This window comes from Hypanus sabinus, chromosome 20 (assembly GCF_030144855.1).
Source record: "Hypanus sabinus isolate sHypSab1 chromosome 20, sHypSab1.hap1, whole genome shotgun sequence".
NCBI classification, from domain to species: Eukaryota; Metazoa; Chordata; class Chondrichthyes; order Myliobatiformes; family Dasyatidae; genus Hypanus; species Hypanus sabinus.
The window spans coordinates 6,076,042-6,099,494 of NC_082725.1; the positions used below are offsets into that span (position 1 = coordinate 6,076,042).

At 43.1% G+C, this 23,453-nt stretch overlaps 1 protein-coding gene across 1 annotated transcript in view; it reads right to left on the minus strand.

Annotated features, from left to right (window-relative positions):
• Positions 1-18,655: 18,655 nt before the first annotated feature.
• Positions 18,656-23,453, minus strand: part of nek10 (NIMA-related kinase 10) — a 111,171-nt gene continuing 106,373 nt past the window's right edge. The window contains exon 37 of the mRNA XM_059945004.1: positions 18,656-19,191. Within this exon, the coding sequence (XP_059800987.1) occupies positions 19,185-19,191 (7 nt within the window). The 3' untranslated portion in view covers positions 18,656-19,184. The remainder of the gene's footprint in view (positions 19,192-23,453) is intronic.

Below are 23,453 nucleotides of genomic sequence, written 5' to 3' on the forward strand. Positions count from 1 at the left end.
CCCAGGGAACAAGGTGAGGGATCAAGCAGTATTGCGTTCCCTGTATTCCTGGGCCGGGCTCCCAAAGACGGCACACTGACCTGGGGTGGGAGAGCTTGGGAGACGAGCATCGTGCCTTCCCAGGGAACCCCAACAAGGTGGGTGTAGCCAGGTTCCCCAACCTGGGGGACACGATGGAACACATCACCCACCTCCCTCGTGGCCCAAGGTACCACAGCCACGGGAGGACAGGCATCATGGCAGGCATCACTAACGCTGCCGGGTAATAAGGCCCAGCAATTAGCGCCCCAAGATCCACCCTGAAACTCCCCAGGTACAATGGTACCAGCCACCTGATCCTTATCTGGCACATCAGTCTTGCCACATGACAAAACGGATGGATTCCCCCCCCGAGAGGATGGTGAACCTTACCCTGGTGCTGGAGGGGATGGCCTGACCTAACTGGCATCCAGTGGAACTACGGGGCACTTGTACTGGCACTGGAGTGGCGTTTTGGACAGAGGGCACTGGAGGAAGCAATGAGGGAAGAACTGGGCAGCAGGTGGCGCTGTGTGGGAGAAAGCCTCCTGGTGTTCGTAGCAGATCTCCGCCACTGTGTTTGGCACGACTACCTGCAGCTCCCTCCCTCCCACGGCCCAGGAAGAGCTTGCACTCCACGCCTTGGTAAAGGCACTGGCGCCAGAGCACCTTTGTCAGCACGTTCGCCTGAAATCACCGTCATTGCTGGCAGAGCTGGAGAGGGCAGAAGTAATTTTAGCACCCCCCCCCCCCCCCAGGGTGTTCCAGTGTCTTTAAGCATGCTTTAAGCCTGGTCTCAAGTCACCGTGGCGGGGGAGGAAACTAATGAGGAGGAGCCTGTGAGACAGGCCCGACCAACACCGTGCTGCCCCATCGCGTGTCACAGAGCCATCTCTGCTACTGGTGTGGCGAGGCAGGTCCCGTGGCCTGGGACTACCCCACACCAGTACAGCCATTGGGAAACGCCAAGTGGACGGTACCCGAGACCTCCGTTGTCATCTCCCACTTGGGTGAAGAGCAAGGCTTATACGTGGACTGTGTGGTGGAGGGAGGGAATCAGATACCGTGCGTTGGCGGACGTGGGATCAACCATCATCTGTTTGGGTGTCCTCCCCAACGCGGACCAGCCATCCCCTCCTGGGTGGACGACAGCGGTCCAGCTGGCTACCTTCACCGACTGTGGGGCGATGAGAAAGAAGAGGTGGCAGCACCTCGCAGTGGGGAAAACACAGGAGCACAAGGTATGGCTAGCTGACATCCAGGAGTACTGCATTATTGGCCTGGACCTACATCTTTGAGTTTTGCTTCAAGTATTTACTCAAAGATACAACCAAGTCTGCCTCTATCACCTATTCGGGTCAGATCATAAGCACTGGATACAGAGAAGTGTTTCTTTTCACATTCTCTCCGGCCCTTCCGCCTGGGACACATTTCACATCCCCTCCTCTTGCATTTGCCCCAGCTGTTTGCCTTGTGAACTGCTTTGAGAAGTTCTGTCAGATTTCTCAGAGTAGCAACAATTCTGAACAGATGTTAGTGATGGGGTTGTGTAGCAGTTACCAGCGTAATGATTTTACAGTGCTTTAATTTCAAGAATTAGAGCCTTCTGGAAGTGAAGTTTTTTCCTATAATTCTCAGAAATAATTGTTACAATTCATTTATTTACATGTGTGCATTAGAATGTGAAAACTTAAAGTGCGTGATAATTATTTCTGCAATTTTAACAAGGTACAAATTCAACTCGAGTAGATGGATATCTCCATTGAAATACCATGTGATTAGCATGGCCATTAGCGTATTGATTTACAATGCCAGGGACCTGATTTATTTCCCATTGCTGTCTTTAAGGAGTCTCAACATTCTTCCCATGATTTCTCCAGTTTCAGAATCAAAATCAGGCTTAATATCAGTGGCATATGTTGTGAAATTTGTTATGTGACTGCAGCACATTTCATTTGTAATAAAGACTGTAAATTAAATAATTGAATATACTTGAAAAGTTAAATTAAATAAGCAGTGCAAAAAGGGGAAAATAGTGAGGTAGTGTACTAGGGTTCAATGTCCATTCAGAAATCTGATGGTGGAGGGGAAGAAGCTGTTCCTCCTCCCAGATTGGTAGCATGTCCTGGACGCTGGTGAGGCTGGTGCCAATGATGGAGCTCACTGAGTTTACAACTTTCTGCAGTTCATTTCAATCCTGTGCAGTCGGCCCCACACCCCCCACATCAGACAGCGATGCAGCCAGTTAGAATGCTCTCCATGGTACATCTGCAGAAATTTGCTAGTGTCCTTGGTGACATACCAAATCTCAAACTCCTAATGAAATACTTGTGGTGAACTACGTGTGCCTGTCTGGACACACCCCCTGCTGACTGCTCCTGTGGCTCCTCCCACAGGCCCCTGTATAAAGGCGATTCAGGTCTAATCCTCTGCCTCATTCTCCAGGATGTAATATGATGGTCACTCACTGCTGGTTCCTTCTTCAGTCAATAAAAGCCGATATCTCGCCTTACGTCTCAGAGTGAGTTATTGATGGTGCATCAATACTGTATAGCCACTGTCATGCCTCTTTGTAAGTGCATCAGTTTGTTGGGCCCAGGATAGATCCCCAGACATGTTGACACTCAGGAACTTGAAATTGCTCACTCCTTCCACCTCTGATCCCTCAGTGAGGACTGGTGTGTGTTCCCTCATCTTATCCTTCCTGAAATCCACAGTCAGTTCTTTGGTCTTGCTGACATTGAATGCAAGGTTGTTGCTGTGAGCGCTCAGCTTGCTGATCTTGCCTTGCTCCTCTGCTCCAAAGACACATGGGTTAGGGTTGGTGAGCTGTTGGTACTGGAAGCATGGTGACAATTGTAAGCTGCCCCCAGCATATCCTGAAACTGCGTTGCTCGTTGACGCAAAGGACAAATGTTGCTGCATGTTTCATTTTGCATGTGAACAAATAAAGCTAATCTTTATCCCTAATCTTTGATCACTGCTCCGTTTAACTGAGAGGAAGTGAAAGAGCTGATGATGAAGAGAAAAAATGAGGGGAATAACCAGGGCAGCAGAAGTAATTAGATCAGATTAGAAAACTCTGAATCCTCAGTAATTAAGTACTGCCCTGCTGAATAATTGGGTAGATTCTTCAATTTTATACTAAGTAAACAGTAATTATATTGGGTAGATTAAAGAGCTTAAAAATATCCATCCTTCTGGAGCTATCAATTCACCTATGGTAATTAATTTCAGACCAAATAGGGTGAAGTTTGTCTTTGCTGAGAATAGTAGGTCAGAGACCTGGTTTTGTCTTTCCTTTGCTGTTAATGTAAATGCAGAGTGCTGATTTGCATTCCCCTTTTTGTAGTACTAATCAAAATAAATTGAATTCCCAAGAAACCTAGTCCAGAAACATGACCAAAGCTATTAAAGGCTTCTTGTGAAAGCCCAGTGCAGTCAGGATATATGTCACCATGAAAAAGATTTTCAATAGCAAGCAGCAACAGGAACAATCTACATAAAAAACATAACACTGGAGAATGTAAAAATATCTTTCTCTTTGCATTCAGGGCTTGCTTTTAAAATGTGCGTTACATTGGGGATTCCATGCTGAATAGATCTGCCCTTTGCTGTGGAGTTTTGATTCTGACCTTTGGGCAATCGGCCGCATTCTGATTATGCCAGAATACACTTTATTAGGTACCTCCTGTAAAAGCCTTACAAAATTCATACCCGGATCGGTCGGCTTTGACTGGTCTCCTGGTGCGCACCAGTTTTTAATTTCAAACATCGACTCCAGGTGGCCTGTCTGTTTTCCCCATCGTTATCCTGGGACTCTGGTCTGGAAATTCCTTATCCTCCAGTGCTCTGAACACGAGCTGAAGACCACATTCTGTCTCTTGGCTCTACTTTCTGAATCAAACAGAAGTTTAGCCCTTGACTTGTCACAGATTGTTGTGTTTTTTTATTAAGGAAACAAACAAGTTTCTGGCATGTAATTTTAAAGATTAGATTAAAGGTCAGCTTTATTTGTCACATGAATATCAAAATATACAGTGAAATGTGTCATTTGCATTGCAAAAGCATTAGGGGCAGCCTGCAAGTGTCACTATACTGGTCTCCCCCAACATAGCATGTTCGCAACTTACTAAGCCAAGCAATACATCTTTGGAATGTGGGAGGAGTCCCACACAGTCACAGGGAGAACGTACAAACTCCTTACAGACAGCGATGAGAATTGAACCGGACTCACTCTAAAGCATTACATTAACTGCTACATGATCATGCTGCCCTCAATGATAATCCATTTCTTGCCTTCAGCCTCCTGGAACCAGAACAGGACAGCTTTTGTTTCCTTGCAGTTTAGTATTAAGATCGTGTTGCACTGTCAGATTTCTGTAATTTGCCATGACATCTTCCTAATATGACCTGTTACCTCTGCGGAGAGGATCAAATACTCTGATGTACCACTGGCACTGAGAACCAGAGCAACTTCTGAAGGTCACTCATGATCGTGTTGTATGGGACGTCAGCTGACCTTGGCCATACTTACTCTGTATTTTTAAGCCAGCACCTCATTCAGATGCATCGTGGTTTAGTATGGCAAATGCTCTGCATGTGCCAGCAAGATATTGTAGAGACACAAAATGCTGGAGGAACTCAGCAGGTCAGGCAGCATCTATGGAGGGGAATAAACGGTCAACACCCTAGACCAAGATGCTTCCTCAGGATCTGATCCTGACCAGAACCATATTCACAGGTTTTCTCACCAAACACTTCCATGAAGTCTGTTATGAATCAATGATCAGCTTCATTTCACAGGAATATTTGTGTTTAGACCACAAAAGCAAATCTCATTCCATACTGATTGGATCTATCCTAGAACATAGAAGTGTACGGCACAGGAACAGGTCCTTTGACCAACAAAGTTGTGTCAAACCAATTTACTTAGTAATCAAGTGGCCATCTAAATTAATCCCCTCTGCATTCACAATGTCCATATCCTTCCATTTGCTTCACATTCCTGAGCCCATCTAAATGTCTCTTGGAAGTCCCTGCTGTATCTCCTCCAGCACCTCCCCATGCATCCACCACTCTCTGTGTGGGGGAAAAAAACTGTGTCACACATCATCTTTGTAATTGGCCCCTCTACTTTAAATGCATGCCCCCTGGTATTAGATGTTCCAACACTGGGGAAACTCTGTCTACTCTATAATCTTATAAACCTCTATCAGATCTCCCCTCAGCCTCAGCCTCTCCAGAGAAAGCAACCCAAGTTTGTCCAACCTCTCGTGACAGCACATGCCCTCTAACCCAGGCAGCATCCTGATAAACCTCTCCTGCACCCTCTCCTAACATCCTTCTGTAATGGGGTGACCAGAACTGTCATCAATATGACAGATGCAGTCAAACTAGAGTTTTATAAAGTTGTAATATAACCTCCTGGCTTTTGAACTCAATGCCTTGACTAATATGTGCAAGCATGCCATATGCCTTCTTGTAAATCACCTCGTCAACCTGTGTAGCCGCTTTCAAGGAGCCAAGGTCCCTCTGCTCATCAACACGTTTAAGAGTCTACTCTACTGCCTCCTTACATTTTCTTCAGTGAATTTTCAGTATTCCTGTTCCAACAGGGTTTAAATGTATAGAGAATTACAAGAATGCTTTTTCAACTTCCCTCCATGATTAAAATTGAAGAGAATTTCAGAAATGTCACTATTTAATGATTGAGCAAACTGTTTCCAAGAGCTTGCAATCCATTTATAGTCATCAGATTTTTCCGGTTTACAAACCAATTTTATATTCATCAATTAGTTTAATTTGCCTTGAATATAGAACATAGACTCGGGCCATTTTGAGGCACCTAATAAAGTGGCCACTGAGCATATGTTTATGATCTGCTGCTGTAGCCCATGCACTTCGAAGTTCGACATGTTGTGCATTCAGAGTTGCTCTTCTGTACGCCACTGTTGTTACACGTGGTTATTTGAGTTACTGTCGCATTCCTGTCAGCTTGAACCAGTCTGGCCATTCTCTGACCTCTCTCGTTACCAAGGAGTTTTTGTCCACAGAACTGCCGCTCACTGGAAGTTATTTGTTATTTGTAAACCCTGGAGACCGTTGTGCGTGAAAATTCTAGGAGATCAGCAGTTTCCGAGATAGTCAAACCACCCTGTCTGGCACTAACATAGTCAAAGCCACTTAGTTCAAATTTCTTCCCTATCCTAATGTTTGGTCTGAACAACTGAATCTCTTGATGGTGTCTGCATGCTTTTATGCTGCCACATGTTTGGCTGATCAGATATTTGGATTAATAAGCAGGTACATGGGTGTCCCTGATAAAATGGCCATTGAGAGTGGAACACTACAGCACAGTACTGGCCCTTTGGCCCACAATGTTGTGCCAACCTTTTAAACTACAGTACTGTGCACAAGTCTTAGGCACCCTAGATTTTTTTTATATAAATTTTGTTTTAGATGTTTATTTTTTGTTTTCTGTGTCAGTAGAAAAGAGCAAATTTTAGATTTTCTAAAAAATTAAATGTTAGAGAATGTTTTTGTATTTCATTAAAGAAAATAACATATTAAGTAATAGACCACTTTACAAATAAAGTTATATAGACCAATGCATGATTAAACAAAGGTAACAAAGAGGTGCTATTGATCAATAACATATTGAGTTGAATGAGCTAAACTGATTAACTGGAACAGAAATAAGTGTAGAAGAAATCAAACTGGGCAAAGGGCAGCCAAGCTAAAAGGTGACAGTGTGGTAGATGTGACAGTTTAACCTTCAAATGATCAATTCTTACACCATGCCAAGAGTGAGCATAGCAACAAGACTCAAGGTGGTCATTCTACATGAGAAAGGTCCCTCCCAACCAGAAATTTCACAGCAGGCAGGAGTTTCAAAATGTGCTGCCCGAGCTCTTCTGAAGAAGCACAAAGAAACAGGCAAGGATGAGGATCAGAGACGCTGTGGTCTGCCATGCAGCAGATGCATCAAACTGATGTCTCTTTGTAAGAAGTGCAGCACTGCAATCAGCTTTGAACTCTCAGAAACCAGGTACACCCTCTACAGTCTGGAGAAGTCTTGTCAGAAGTGGTCTTCATTGGAGAGTTACGGACAGAAAAAACATTCCTCTGAAGTGGAATCAAGGCCAAGGTATTCACTTGCGTAGAAATACACAAGGTCTGGGGTGCTGAACAACTGCAGCAAGTGCTCTGGACTGACGAGTCAAAAGTTTTGGCTCAAACAGGAGGCAGTTTGTCTGTAGAAGAGCTGGAGAGTGCCACGTGGATTGTCTGCAGCCATTATGGTGGAGGTTCCCTGCAGGTTTGGGGCTGCATTTCTGCAAATGGAGTTAGTGATCTGGTCAGAGTTAATGGAAACCTCAAGCAGATTTTCATCCAGCACGCAGAACCATCAGGGAAGTTTCTGATCAGTTCCAACTTCATTCTGCAGCAGGATAATCACTCCAAGCACACGGCCAAGGTCATAAAGAGCTGTCTTCAGCAAAAAGAACATGGAGTTCTGCAGCAGACGGTATGATCTCCACAGAGCACTCAAAGGCTGTCTGGAATTACCTGGAGAGACAGAAATAAGCAAGACAGGCAAAGTCTGGGGAAGAACTGTGGCAAGTTCTCCAAGATGCTTGGAACAACCTACCAGCCAATTTTCTTATAAAACTGCATGACAGTGTACCTAAGAGAGTTGATGCCATTTCAATGGCAAAGGGTGATCACACCAAATATGGATTTGATTTTGTTTTTCACTGTTTACTGCTCTTTATACTATATTTTTTGATACTTAGAAACTTTTCATTATTTTCAAAAGCATCTTCACTTTACTGAAGTAAATTTATTATCAAAGTACATATATGTCACCATATACAATGCTGAGATTCATTTTCTTGTGGGCATACTCAATAAATCTATAGAATAATAACAATAACAGAATCAATGAAAGACTGCCCAACCTGGGTGTTCAACCAGTGTGTAAAATACAACAAACTGTGCAAATACAAAAAGAAACAGTAATAAACAAATAAGCAATAAATATCAAGAACATGAGATGAAAAGTCCTTGACAGTGAGTCCATTGGTTGTGGGATCGTTTCAATGATGGAGCAAGTGAAGTTGAGTGAAGTTATCCTCTTTGGTTCAAGAACTTCAGGATACTAACTGTTCCTGGACCTGTTGGTGTGAGCCTTGAGATTTATGTACACATCCTTCTGATTGCAGCAGTGGGAAGAGAGCACGTCCTGGGTGGTGCTGGCCCCCCAATGATTCCTGTGACATTTACAAGATTCCATGTAGATGTGTTCAGTGGTGACAAGGGCTCTACCCATGATGGACTGGGCCATCTCCACTACTTTTTGAAGGGTTTTCCATTGGGTTTCACAGGCATTGGTGTTTCCCTACCAGGCTGGGACCAGGCAGCCACCACACATCTACAGAAGTTTGTCAAGAGTTTTAGGTGTCATGCCAAATCTCGGCAAGCCCTAAGGATGTAGAGGCACTGATGTGCTTTCTTCATAATTTCACTTCATAGTTGCCCAGGACAGGTCCTCCAAAACAATAACACTTGGGAATTTAAAGCTGCTCTCTGATCCTCCAATTAGGACTGGCTCATGGACCTCTGAATCCCTTTTCCTGGAGTCAATAATCAGCACCTTCGCCTTGCTAACATTGTCAAGTTTTCATTCTCCCTCCTACATGCTGATTCATCACCACCTTTGACTTAGCTTGCGACAGAGGTGTCATCAGCAAACTTGAATATGGCATTGGAGCCATGTTTTCCCACATAGTCAGATGTGTAAGGTGAGTAGAGCAGGGGGCTAACCACACAGCTTTGTGGCACACCTTGCTGATGGAGATCGTGGAGGAGAAACTGTTGCCAGTCCAAACTGACTGGGGTCTGCAAGTGAGGAAATCGAGGATCCAAACGCACAAGAAGGAATTGAGGCCAAGGTCATAGTCCTAGAAAAGTACAACACAGAAACAGGTTCTTCAGCCACCTAGTCTGTGCCGAACCACTTAAACTGCCGACCCTGATGGGTCCTGAGGTCTAGGAGCTTATTGGTTAGCTTTGAGGGATTACGTGTCCAAGACTTTTGCACAGTACTGCACTCGACAATCAATTTAACCCTTCCCTCCCACACAGCCCTCCACCATTTCTCTATCACCCATGTGCCTTCTGAGTCTTGTAACTGTCCCTAATGTATTTACCACTACCACCACCCTTGACCATGCATTTCATGCACCTACCACTTTCCGGATAAAAAAATACATATCTCTAACATCACCCCTCTCCCCAGACTTTCCTCCAATCACCTTAAAAAGTTATGCTCCTAACATTGAATTTAAGCGGATCAAAGTGCAGCATGTCCTGGAGGAGGTCTGCTGACATTGATTGGCTGACACTTTCATTATAACATACAGAACATAACCAAATTTTTCCCTTAGTGTTCTTCCTGAGCCTGTAGCAAATCAAAACCTACTGCACGCGATGATAAGACCCAGCTTTTGGTGTATTTGCTTTCCCTGACATATTCTTCATTGAAGATTCCTACCTCTGTTAAATTTGGATGGCCGATGAGAAGCTAACAGATTATTTGCTGCAGGAGGGTCCTGACATCATTCTTGTGATGAGGTTTTTGCCGTTTCACTGGAGAACACAATACAATTGAAAGTTCTTGAAGGCACAGCATTTCTCTTGTATGGAGATGAAATGAACCAAAATGCTTTTTTGAGCGCGAGCCAGGAAGCGAAGTTGTCAAGGTCGTTATATAGAAATGTGTTGCTCTTTGTGTTCTGTACACTAATTTTATCCGTACTGAAACAGTGTCAACTAAACTCCTCCAAGCACATGTAATCCCATTGAAATTGTTAGCAGCATCCAATAAATGATGATTTCTAATGATCACATTAAACCACACAATCGTGCATGTCATTGTTAAATAACATTAATATAAAAACTAATTTAAAATGGATTCTCGGGGCATTTGAGATAAACTGTTGTTCCAATCAGAATGTCAGTCTTTTCTGTAAACAGAAGCTTGTTTGCATAACCTTTTGGGATTGCAGAGTTGGTACCTTCAGGGAATGATGAAGATTTTTTCCTTCAAACATCTATTCTCATAAATGATTGTAACAATTAATTTACGTGCTTGTGGGCATCAAAATAAGCCTGTGAAAGCTTAGAACACTTATGAGAATTATTTCTGCAGTTTTAGCAAGGTACTAATCTGACTAAGAGAAGCAGATTAATTAATCCGGGTTCAATTCCCGTGATCGGTTGCATGGATATATGTTCTTTCCATGACTGTGGGGATTCCCTCCGGGTATCTCAGTTTCCTCCCAAGTTTCCTTCTCAGAAAGTTGTGGATGCCTGGAATGCACTGTCTAGTGTGATGGTAGAACCAAATACATCAGAGGCTTTTAAGAGAGGTTGGGTAGATGCATAGATGTAAGGAAGATAGCGGGATGTGGGCATGGTGTAGGTAGGAGGGATTAGTGTTTGGGTGTTTTTGATTTTGCTTATAGGAAAAATATCAACAAAATAGAGAGAGTACAGAGAAGATTTATCAGAATGTTACCTGGGTTTCAACACCTAACTTACAGGGAAAGGCTGAACAAGTTAGGTCTTTATTCTTTGGAGCATAGAAGGTTGAGGGGGGACTTGATAGAGGTATTTAAAATAATGAGGGGGATAGATCGAGTTGACGTGGATAGGCTTTTTCCATTGAGAGTAAGGGAGATTCAAACAAGAGGACATGAGTTGAGAGTTAGGGGGCAAAAAGTTTTAAAGGGCAGCATGAGGGGGAATTTCTTTACTCAGGGAGTGGTAGCTATGTGGAATGAGCTTCCAGTAGAAGTGGTAGAGGCAGGTTCGGTATTGTCATTTAAAGTAAAATTGGATAGGTATATGAACAGGAAGGGAATGGAGGGTTAGGGGCTGAGTGCGGGCCAGTGGGACTAGGTGAGTGTAAGCGTTGGCACGGACTAGAAGGGCCGAGATGGCCTGTTTCTGTGCTGTAATTGTTATATGGTTTTTAGCTGCTTTGGCACAACATTGTAGGCCAAATGTCCTGTCCTGGGCTGTACTGTTCTATGTCCTATTTCAAAGATGTACAGGTAAATAGGTTAATTGGTCATGTGTGTAACTGGGTGGCACAGGATCGTTGAACTGTAACTGTGTCATATCTCTATCAGGGTAGGAGTAAGTACCGGCATTCTGGGTTCAGTTCCCGCCACTGGTGGTAAGACATTTGTTTGTTCTCTCCGTGGCTACGTGTGTTTCCTCCGGGTGCTCCGGCTTCCTCCCCCATTCCAATATGGGTTAGTAAGTTGTGGGCATGCTATATTGGCACCAGACACTTGAGGGCTGCCCTCAGCACGTCCTCATACTGTGTCAGTCGTTGATGCAAATGACGCATTTTACTGCAGGTTTCCATGCACTTGTGACAAATAAAGCTATCACTATATTGCACAAAGGAAGTTCCTAATGTATAGTATTGGAGTATAAAAGTTGCATTGTTTGCTGTGTAACCAAAACCATGTAGTCAGCTTTGAGCTTGCTATTTGCTATGCATGTATCCAATTTAGTAGTAGAATGAAATCTTAAGAATGTAGAAGATAATGGTGTGTTAATGAGAGGTAGCTAAGAGATGTAGATTAGAACATGATTAAGTCAATGGGTAGAAACAATAGTGGCGGATGTACTTGTGATACGCAACTGTAGACCCATTGGATGTAATCAGGAGATCAACTAAACCAGGAGATTGCTATAAAAAATGCTTTCTACAAGGATCGGTGGGCAATCAGCGACTAGCTCAATGACTGTCTCAGCTTTGATTTGCAAATTAAAGTTTAACCCTTCTTGAAGAATCTTCTGCGTCTCCTGGTCGTTTGTGGGGCACGAGAAACCATGACAATAGTAAGTGAATGTAAAGTACAAAATATCCTGGGTTTTGGGTAACAGGTGTAATGTTCCAAGTTAGTCTTCTCCAAGTAGAGCTCAACGACTGAGGAATGGGGATTGGGGTTCACGTTTCTGATTCACCTTGAGCAACAGAAACTGAGTACAGAAACTGGTGTCGAGAACACAGAGAGAACTCGAGCACAGAAACAGGCCCAAACTGTTGTTCTGCCTGGACTATAGCCCTCCATCCCTCTCCCACCTATGTATATATCCTAATTTCTTTTTAATGTTGCAACCAAACCCACATCCATTACTTCCTCTGGAAGCTCGTTCCACACTCTCACCACATTCTGAGTGAAGAAGTTCCCCCTCATGTTCCTCTGAAATTTTCAACTTTCACCCTAAAGCTGTGACCTCTTGTACTAGTCTCACCCAGCATCAGTGGAAAAAGTCTTATCTATGCCCCTCATTTGAACACCTCAGTGAAACCTCTCCACATTCTCCTATGTTTCAGGGAATAAAGTTCTAACCTATCCAACCTTTCCCTATAACTCAGGCCTTGCAAATCCTTGTAGATTTTCTCTGTACTCTTTCAACCTTATTGATGTCTGTGCACTAATTCGCACACAATCAATATGATAGGGATAACATTTAAGCCACAATGCCCACAACCACCACTACTTTACCATTTCCTGTCAGTAACCTGAAGTACAGACACTTTATCCACATACGATCAATGCAGGTAACCTATCTTATTTATTTATATTTATTGTGTTTTTTTATTATTGTGTTCTTTACCTTAGTGTGTTTTTTATATTTAGTGTGTTTTTTATATGCTATGTTGGATCTGGACTAACAAGCATTTAGTTCTGATGGGAATGACATTAAACAATCCTGAATCTTGATTCTTATCTCCTCGGCGAATGTGCCAGGCCATGCCTTCGAGTGGCGAGACCATTAAGGCAAGGGCTGAGGAACGGCCATTGAAGTGACCATCTCCTGTAAGTGGATTGGTGGCATAGTCGTTGGTGTGATGTTACTACAGCTTGGGGTGTTGGAGCTCAGAGTTCACATTTGGCGTCCCCTGTAAGAAAGTTCATACACTCATCCCATGTGCGCCTGGGTTTATTCCGGGTGCTCCGGTTTCTTCCCACAGTCCAAAGATGTACTGGTCGATACGTTAGTTGGTCATTGTAAATAGGCTAGAGTTAAATCAGGGATTGCTGGCTGGGCTTTCTCAATGGGTTGGAAGGGCCTGTCTCTAAATCAGATCAAATCTAACCAACCATGCCTGACACTCAGTTACCCTCGCCGAGCCCTCACCCCCACCCCACTCCTCCTCCATCCCAGTCATAAATTCCACCAGTCAGGAACTCTACTGGATCAGCGTAATACCAGCTTCTAAGACGGAAGGTCAACATTGGGTGGGGATTGGTACACACTCTGTCACTACTGGGGCATGAGAGAGTTGGTGAATCAAAACTGGATTTATTTTCACTAACTTATATGATGTGAATTTGTTATTTTGTAGAAGCAAATGCATAAAAATTACAAAACAAATACTGCAAAATTAAGCAATAATGAAGTAATTAGACCATAAGACTGGACACAGAATTAAGCCATTCAGCCCATTGAGTCTGCTCCACCATTCAAACATGGCTGATTTATTTTCTCTCTCAACCCAATTCTCCTGCCTTCACCCCATAACCTTTTATATTCTTAGTAATCAAGAAATTATCACCTTCGCTTTAAATACACCCAATGACTTGGCCTCCATAATCATCTGTGGCATTGAATTCCTCTGGCTAAAGTAAATCCTCCTCCTCTTTGTTCTAAAGGGACATAGTTGTACTCTGAGGCTCTGTCCTCTGGTCCTAGACTCACCCAACATAGGAAACATCTGCAGCAAGTAACAGCCCAATGAACCCGTGCCGGTCAACTACACCCACGTGATCAATTAACCCACCCACCCACCCGTACGCCTTTGGGATGTGGGAGGAAACCGGAGCCCCTGGGTGAAATCTGCGCATTCACGGAGAGTACATACGAGCTCCTTACAGACAGCGATAGGAATTGAAACCAGGTCGCTAACGGTGTAACGCTAACCGCCATGCAACCGTGCCTCTCCTAACAATGTGTCTGGCAGTTACTTGAAGAACCAACCCAAACCCACTGAGAGACTGAGTACGGGACTCGACCCTGTGTTATGCGCTTCCAAATCGAGTTCCAAGTCGAAAAATGTACGTTCAGTCCTCTAATATGAAAGAGCAAAGATGAACAATCTTAAATAAGTCATGAAACTAGCATAGCGATAGTGAAATAAGCAAAGTTAACATAACTAAATTAGCGATATAGTGGTTAACAAAAAAAATCCAATTTTCCCTACTGTCTCTCTAACTAATGACACAAAGGGCGAATATGTGACTATACTCATTCGCTTCTACCACACCCCCAACCCACATGCAAGTGTAATCCATTACAAACACACAACACCAAATACAATACAGACAGACTGAAAGTATTGCTCCTACAATGTGTGTAAAGAACAATAAATCATCAAAACTGTTTGTCATTTTGTAACATACTGATTTATTCTCTAACCTTTGTCTTCTGCCTTATTCTTTGCACCAATAACTATCACCTCAGCAACCTGCTCAGGTTCACTTGTGTGCATCCATTTATCAAAATGTCCCCAACGTAAACTAACGGTCGGTGTCTTTGCGAACAATCTGAGCACGTGACGCTGTGTGAATTAAAGCCACCCTCTTGGCTGAGCGCAGAGTGACGGTATAACCACTGCAGCTCTTGCAACTTCCACAGAATGCTTTTCAGAAAACTCAATGTCTCAGCACATAAAATCACACAGAAGTGGTTAAACTGGAAAAGATGCTGCCAGAACCAGAAGCTGTGATGTAAGGGGAGAGTTTGGCCGAGCTAGGCCTTTATCCCTTGGAACGTAGGAGATCAAGGAGCGATCTTGGAGAAGTACTTAAAGTGATTGGTGGCATAGATAAGGTGGATGGTGATGATCTTTACCCCAAGTAGGGGAGTCCAAAACTACAGGAGACAAAATTAGATTGAGCGAGGAAAGATTTGTAAGGTAACTGAGGAGTAACTTTTTCATGCAAGGGTGGTGATTATATAGAGTGAATTGCCAGAGGACGTGATTGAGGTAGGTACAACAGTGTTTCCATGCTTCCACGCCATCTAGAGCGTAGCCAAAACTCATTAACCCTAACCCATATGGACTGTGGGAGGAAACCCACGCGGTCACGGGAAAAACTTACAGATAGCAGTGGGAACTGATCCCCAGTCTTACAGCTGGTGCAGAAATAGCGTTACACTAACCAGTTGAACACAGGAAATTAGGACTAGCTGGGTTAGCATGACTCTATTACATGTCGGAGTTCAAAGTTCAATCCTGGCATTCTCTGTATGTTCCCCCCATGACATGCGTAGATATTCCCCGAGTGTTCCTCTTCCATAGATTTGAACATAGTTGGGAGGGGTATGGAGGGCTATCCAGGCAGATCAACAGTTTGGCATGGGCCAAATGGCCTGTTTCTGTGTGATAGTTCTCTCTGACTCTAAAGCATTCTTGTCACTGTACATGTTGTCACTGTTCTCTGTACAAGTCACTCATGGTGAGCTTTTTCCAGGTGTTGCTGCTCCCCCCCCCCCCCACGGTCCAAAGGCACAGCAGGTAGGTTCATTGTCAATTGTCCTGTGATAGGGCTAGAGTGAAATTGCAGTTGCTTATCGGCATGAAGTGAAGGGGATTCTATTCTATACTGTATCTCTAAATCAGGGGTTCCCGACCTTTCTTATGTTATGGACTCCTACCATTAACTAAGGAGTCCGGGGACCCCAGATTGGGAACCCCTGGACTAAATCAGTAAAACAAATAAATCAGTATTGCTCTCTGATTGACTGGTTTATTAACTGGTATATTAACTGGTTAATATTTTAAAACTATTCCTATGGGTGTCATATTTTTTTCACCCACCTTTTGCACCTACTCCTCATCTTTTTTTCTCCAGTCCTGCTGAAGGGTATCGGCCCGAAATGTCGACCATAATTTTTTTTCCATAGATGCTGCCTGGCCTGCTGAGTTCCTCCAGCATTTTGTGTGTGTGTTGCTCGGATTTCCAGCGTCTGCAGATTTTCTCTTGTTGGTGTTATCTAAGTATCTTTCATTGTAAAGGAACAGAATGCATGGGTTTTACATTTTAAAAAATCTTCAAATATTTAACAACATTTATTTGTGACATAGATTTTTGGTAAATGATATATTGGAATGTTGAAAATAAGTTGCAAATGTAAATAACCTCATGCATTCTCCTCTCTATATTCTATTTTTGCAGCCGTTTCTTTTTCTGTAAACAGATTGAGATGAGTTGCAAGCATTGTAGAATATTAAAAGTGTTCCCTCGATGAACTGAAGGGCAATGAGCAGATTTAAGCACATAGTTTCTCGAAACATTTGCAAAAATTGCCACTTTTGGTGGCAGCAGAATTACTAGTTTAAACGCCCCAGGTGACATGACATTAGTCAGAAGCACAGTAAAACACCGCCTTCAAAAATAGGCAATGACTGAGGTCTCTTATTTATAATAATGTCGTATTGAATGGAAGGGATAGTGCCCTTGGATTACTTGTACTTGTCCTTGAAACAAAAGATTGTGCAGTCGCTTGTATCTGTGATAAATTCCTCAAGATTCAAAATGGAAACGGCACTATTTTCTGAAGATTCAAAGACAGGTATAAACCAGTTGTATCCAAAATGTCCTCAGTGGTAGTTTGATATTATCAACTTGATCACCTATTCCACATGACATAGAACAGGATTAGGCCACTCAGCCCATCTGGTCTGCTCTGATATTCCATTATGGCTGATTTGTTTAATTATTTATTTTTATTTATTGAGCCACAGCGCGGAGCAGGCCATCCCGACCCGTGCCGCCCGCAACTCCCCAATTTAATCCTAGCTTAATCACTGGATAACCTACAATGACCAATTAAGCAAACAACCGGTACATCGTTGTACTGTGTGAAGAAACCAGAGTACCTGGAGAAAACCCACATGGTCACGGGGAGAACGTAGACAGCGGCAGGAATTGAACTGGGTAACCTGTACTGTAAAGTGTTTTGCTATCCACTAGGCTACGGTGCCACCCTTTATTGTCCCTCTCAACCCCACTCTCCTGCCTTCTCCCTGTAAACTTTGATACCCTCATTAATCTAGAGCCATTCTACATTCAGTTTCAATATACCCAATTGCTTGGCCTCCACAGCCATCTGTAGCAATAAATTCCACAGATTCACCACCCTCTGGCTAAAGAAACTTTTCATCATCTCTGCCAAACGTTCTTGTATTCTGAGGCTGTGCCCTCTGGTCCTCCTGGACTCTCCCCAACTGGAAGCATCCTCTCCACATCCACGCTATCTAGGCTTTCAATATTCAATAGGTTTCAATGAGATTAGTCTTCATTCTTCTAAACTCCAGGAAGGTGCTTCACTAAACTAATCATCAGTCCTTTATTAAGTACTAAAAGCTGGCACCATGAACAACGTAAAAATGGACTATCTTTCAGGTTCTTCAAGATGCATGAGCCACTTTAAACACCAGTTCGTTATTTACCCTGGCCCAATGGTCCAATCTCTTCATCAGTTTCCATTCCCATTCTGACATGTCTGTCCATGCCCTATTGTCATGATGAGGCTAAGCTCAGGTTGGAGAAGCAATGCCTCCTGTATCATCTGGATAGTCTTCAACATGATGGCATGAACACTGATTATTCCACCTTCTGGTAATTCCCCATACCCCCTTCCTTCCATCTTTTTCCATTCCCCATTCTGGTTACCCCTCTCACCCCTTCTCTTCTCACCTGCCATCATCTCCCTCGGTGCCCCTCCTCCTTCTCTTTCTTCCATGGTCAATCAGTTTCCTTCTCCAGAACTTTTCCGTATATCCCCTCCCAGAGATTCCTCTTCCGTATATCTCCTCCCAGCAAGTCCTCTTCCGTATATCCCCTCCCAGCGAGTCCTCTTCCGTATATCCCCTCCCAGAGATTCCTCTTCCGTATATCCCCTCCCAGCAAGTCCTCTTCCGTATATCCCCTCCCAGCGAGTCCTCTTCCGTATATCCCCTCCCAGAGATTCCTCTTCCGTATATCCCCTCCCAGCAAGTCCTCTTCCGTATATCCCCTCCCAGCGAGTCCTCTTCCGTATATCCCCTCCCAGAGATTCCTCTTCCGTATATCCCCTCCCAGCGAGTCCTCTTCCGTATATCCCCTCCCAGCGAGTCCTCTTCCGTATATCCCCTCCCAGCGAGTCCTCTTCCGTATATCCCCTCCCAGCGAGTCCTCTTCCGTATATCCCCTTATTTCACTTGCCATCTCCCACCCATCACCTGGTCTCACCTATTACTTGTCAGCTTTTACTCCTCTACCTTCTGTCCTCTTCCTTTCCAGTCCTGATGTAGAGTCTCTGCCCAAGAAGTCAACTATTTATTCCTCTTGAAAGATGCTGACTGACCTGCTGAGTTCCACCAGCCTTTTGTAAGATCATAAGACACCAGAGCAGAATTAGGCCATTCAGTCCATTGAGTCTGTCAGGCCATTCGATAGATAGATAGATACTTTATTGATCCCAAAAGAAATTGCGGTGTCACAGTAACATTACAAGTGCAAAGATATACAAATATTAAAAGAGTAGTAAAAGAAATATTAAAAGAAAGAATAAAAAATAAATTACCTCAAACAGTGTAACAAGAAGGGGCCATCACTTTTCTGGCTATAGGTTGGCTCATTATAGAGCCTAATAGCAGTGGGTCACAATGACCTCATGTAGCGCTCTTTGGAGCAGAGCAGTTGTCTTGGTCTGTTGCTAAAGGCACTCCTCTGTTCAGCCAAAGAGGCATGCAGAGGGTGAGAAACATTGTCCAGAATTGCCAGGATTATCCGTAGGGTCCTTTGTTCTACCACAGCCTGAAGTGTGTCTATTTTGACTCCTATAATGGAGCCAGCCTTTCTAATCAGTCTGTTGAGTCTGTTGGCATCACCCGTGCTGATGGCATTCCCCTGCACACCACTGCTTAGGAGATTGTACTGGCGACAACAGACTGGTAGAACATGTGAAGGAGACATCTGCATACTCCAAAGGACCTCGGTTACCACAGCTGATCATGGCTAATTTATTATCCCTCTTGATGCACCATCAACAATTCTCCGAGACGTGAGGTGAGATATTGGCTTTTATTGACTGGAAGAAAGAACAAGCAGTAAATGACCACCGTACTACATCCTGGAGACTGTAATGAATACCCTGCCTCCATTGAGGTCTCGTCACTGGGACAGTGAGCTTGTTACTGTTTAGCTGTGCTGCACAAAATATGCATTTGAATCATATTTTATGAACTTACTTGTGGTAATATTCTGTTTTATGTGCTGTGTGTGATGTATGTTTTGTGGTCAGGAGGAACATTACTTCATTTGGTTGTATATATGTACAGTCAGATAAACTTGAAGATCAACATCAGAAGCAGATTACTTAAGGACATCAACATACAACTTCATTCATGAATCAGAATCAGGTTTATTATCACTGCCTCATATGACACGAAACTTTCCCTCCCGTCACCATCTTACATCCTCTCCAGTCCTGATGGAGGGTCTCAGCCCAAAATAATCAACTGTTTATTCCCCTTCATAGATGCAGCCTGACCTGCTGAGATCCTTAAGATTTCCAGCATTTGAGAAAGCAGTGGTAGATACCATTTAAAACAGTTGTAGTCCTCCTGTTGAAGATATTCCCATGACGTTTTCTGATAGAGAGCTCAAGGGTTTAGACCCAGCAATGATGAATGGCAGGTTTCCAAGTCAGAATGGTATGTGACACACACAAAATGCTGGAGGAACTCAGTAAGTCAGGCTGCACCTATGGAGAGGAATAAACAGTCAACGATTTGTCCAAAATCCTTCATCGGGACTGTCCTGCTGTCTTCAGTCCTGATGAAAGGTCTCAGCCTGAAATATTGACTGTTCCTTCCCTCCATAGCTGCTGCCTAACCTGAGTTTCTCTAGCACTTTGTACTTGTTGCTCATAATTTCTGGTATTTGCTAAATCTCTTGAATAAATAAACATTTTAAATTATCTAAACAGAATAGTATGTGACTTTGTGAGAAACAGGCAGGTGGAATGCCTATATTTCTGTTGCAGTGGTACACACTATAGTCAAAGGGTGATAGGAGTGAGGGCAATGTATGTATAGCAGAGAGAATGAGGTGGCAATAGTGCAGACTATTATCTAAATGGGGAGAAGTTTCAAGTATCAGAGGTGCAGAGAGACTGGAAAAAAAAACTTTAGAGTTAGAAGTTTGACTTGATCCCATGGTTTGGTGGGAAAACAGGCACAAATTTGATTTGATATTATGTGGCTTTACCAAATGGTTTGTTCTCATGACCATAGACAAAATTTCTTCAGTTATCAGTGTATTATTTCAAGAGGACAAGAATATAAATGTGAGGATGTAATGATGAGGGTTTTTAAGACATTAGTCATAGAACCATAGAACATCTCAGCACAGAAACAGACCTTTGGCCCTTCTTGGCTGTGCCGAACCAATTTTCTGCCTAGTCCCACTGACCTGCACCTGGACCATATCCCTCCATACCCCTCTCATCCATGTACCTGTCCAAGTTTTTCTTAATTGTTAAAAGTGAGCACGCATTTACCACTTCATCTGGCAGCTCATTCCACACTCCCACCACTCTCTGTGTGAAGAAGCCCCCCCCCCCATGTTCCCTTTAAACTTTCCCCCCTTCACCCTTAACCCATGTCCTCTGGTTTTTTTCTCCCCTAGCCTCAGTGGAAAAAGCCTGCTTGCATTCACTCTATCTATACCCATCATAATTTTAAATACTTCTATCAAATCTCCCGTCATTCTTCTACGCTCCAGGGAATAAAGTCCTAACCTATTCAACCTTTCTCTACAACTCAGTTTCTTAAGTCCTGGCAACATCCTTGTAAACCTTCTCTGCACTCTTTCAACCTTATTAATATCCTTCCTGTAATTTGGTGACCAAAACTTCACACAATACTCCAAATTCGGCCTCACCAATGCCTTATACAACCTCACCATAACATTCCAACTCTTATACTCAATCTAATGCCCTTCCCTTGGACAACATTGGTGGCGAGGAGAGGGGAGACTTGCAGCTTGGGCAACTGCCAGTCTTCCATAAAAAAACCCTTGCCCAGGCTTGCGCCCTGGAAACTTTCCGAGGTGCAAATCCATGGTCTATCGAGACTAATGGAGGCCTACTCTACTATGCTCAATACTTTGATTTATAAAGGCCAATGCACCAAAAGCTCTTTACGACCCTATCTACCTGTGATGCCACTTTTAGGGAATTTTGTATCTGTATTCCCAGATCCATCTGTTCTACTGCACTCCTCAGTGCCCTACCATTTACCTTGTATGTTCTACCTTTGTTTGTCCTTCCAAAGTGTAATACCTCACACTTGTCTGTATTAAACTCCATCTGCCATTCTTCAGCCCATTTTTTCAGCTGGTCCAAATCCCTCTGCAAACTTTGAGAACCTTCCTCACTATCCACTACACCTCCCATCTTTGTATCATCAGCAAATTTGCTGATCCAATTTACCACATTATCATCCAGATCATTGATACAGATGACAAATGACAATGGACCCAGCACTGATCCCTGTGGCACACCACTAGTCACAGGCCTCCACTCAGAGAAGCAAACCTCCACTACCACTCTCTGACTTCTCCCATTGAGCTGATGTCTAATCCAATTTACTACCTCACCATGCATACTTAGCAAATGAATCTTCCTAACTAACCTCTCATGCCGAACCTTGTCAAAGGCCTTACTGAAGTTCATGTAGACAACATTCACTGCCTTCCCTTCATCCACTTTCCTGGTAACCTCCTTGAAAAACTCTAATAGATTTGTTAAACATGACCTACCAAGCACAAAGCCATGTTGACTCTCCCTAATAAGTCCCTGTCTATCCAAATACTTATAGATCCTATCTCTTAGTACTCCTTCCAATAATTTACCTACTACCAATGTTAAACTTACCGGCCTATAATTTCCCAGATTAGTTTTCGAGTCAGACTGCACTGTATTGTGTATTGTGAACAGTTTGGGCCCCTTATCGAAGATGTGCTGGCATTGGAGAGGAGCTTCACAAGAATGATTCGAGGAATGGAAGGGTGTACATATGAGGGCTGCTTGATGGCTCTGGGTTTGTACTTGCTAGAGTTTAGAAGAATGGGGGGGGGTGGGGGAATCTCACTGAAACCTATTGAATGGCCTGGATAGAGAGGATATGGAAAGGACAGAGAGCGTGTTTCCTATAGGAGGGGAATCTAGAACCAGGGGACACAGCCTCAGAACAGAGGGATGTCCATTTAAAAAAGAAGGGCCGAATGGCCCAGTTCTGCTCCTATGTCTTGTGGACGTGTTGGAATGTAACTTTTTTCTTTTATAAAAGTTCATTGTTAGTGAATCCTAAGAATGGTAAACTGGAGCCACTTTATCAATATCTGAATGAAAATCGGTTTATCCATGAACCATTTTTAATAATGGGGTGAAGCTCCTCATTGTGAGTAAATTGATTTTAAATCAGTGAAAACAGATTCTTAATACTAAAGTCAATGAATCAGTTGATCCTGTAGTCTGTTATATTTTGGATATTGAATAGAACTAGCTTGACAGATATGTAATACTGAAGGATAAGTGGTGAATTAGTTTTCTGAAGGTTTGTGGAGGAACAGATCTCTATACCATTGTCGCAGCACAAAGTTCAAAGGTTCATTTATTAGTAGACAAACCATTTTTATTATTTGAAGTCAAATCTTCAAGGTCTAATTCAAACCTTTGGGAATCAGGAAGTGAGATCGTTCAAAGTAAATTTATTAACCAAGAACATACTGTATGTGTCATCATATACTATCCTAAGATTCATCTTCATGTAGGCATTCATGGTAAATACAAAGAAACACAATAAAATCAATGAAAGACCACTCACAACAATGTGTAAAAGACCTTCTGCAAATACAAAAATAATAATAAATAAATAAGCAATAAATATCAAGAACATGAGACAAAGAGTTATTGAAAATGAGTCCCTAGATTGTGGGTACAGTTCAGTTTTGGAGTGAGTGGTTAACCCTGATGGTTGAGGGGCTATAACTGTTCCTAAACCTGGTGGTGTGAGTCCTGAGGTTCCTGTACTTCCTTCCTGATGGTAGCAGTGAGAAACGATTATTTCAGGTCAAATCCTTATGTTTAAAATTCAAACCTCTGGAAAACATGAGATCAGGATGACTGATTGAGATTCTGATCTCACCTGAGTGTAAGCAGTAAAGGTTGCCAATTCTGTGATTCATATTGGTTCATTAGTTTACTATATTGTCACATGTACTGAGGTACCATGTAAAATTCATCTTACATACCATCCATACAGTTCTTTTAATCACATCAATGCA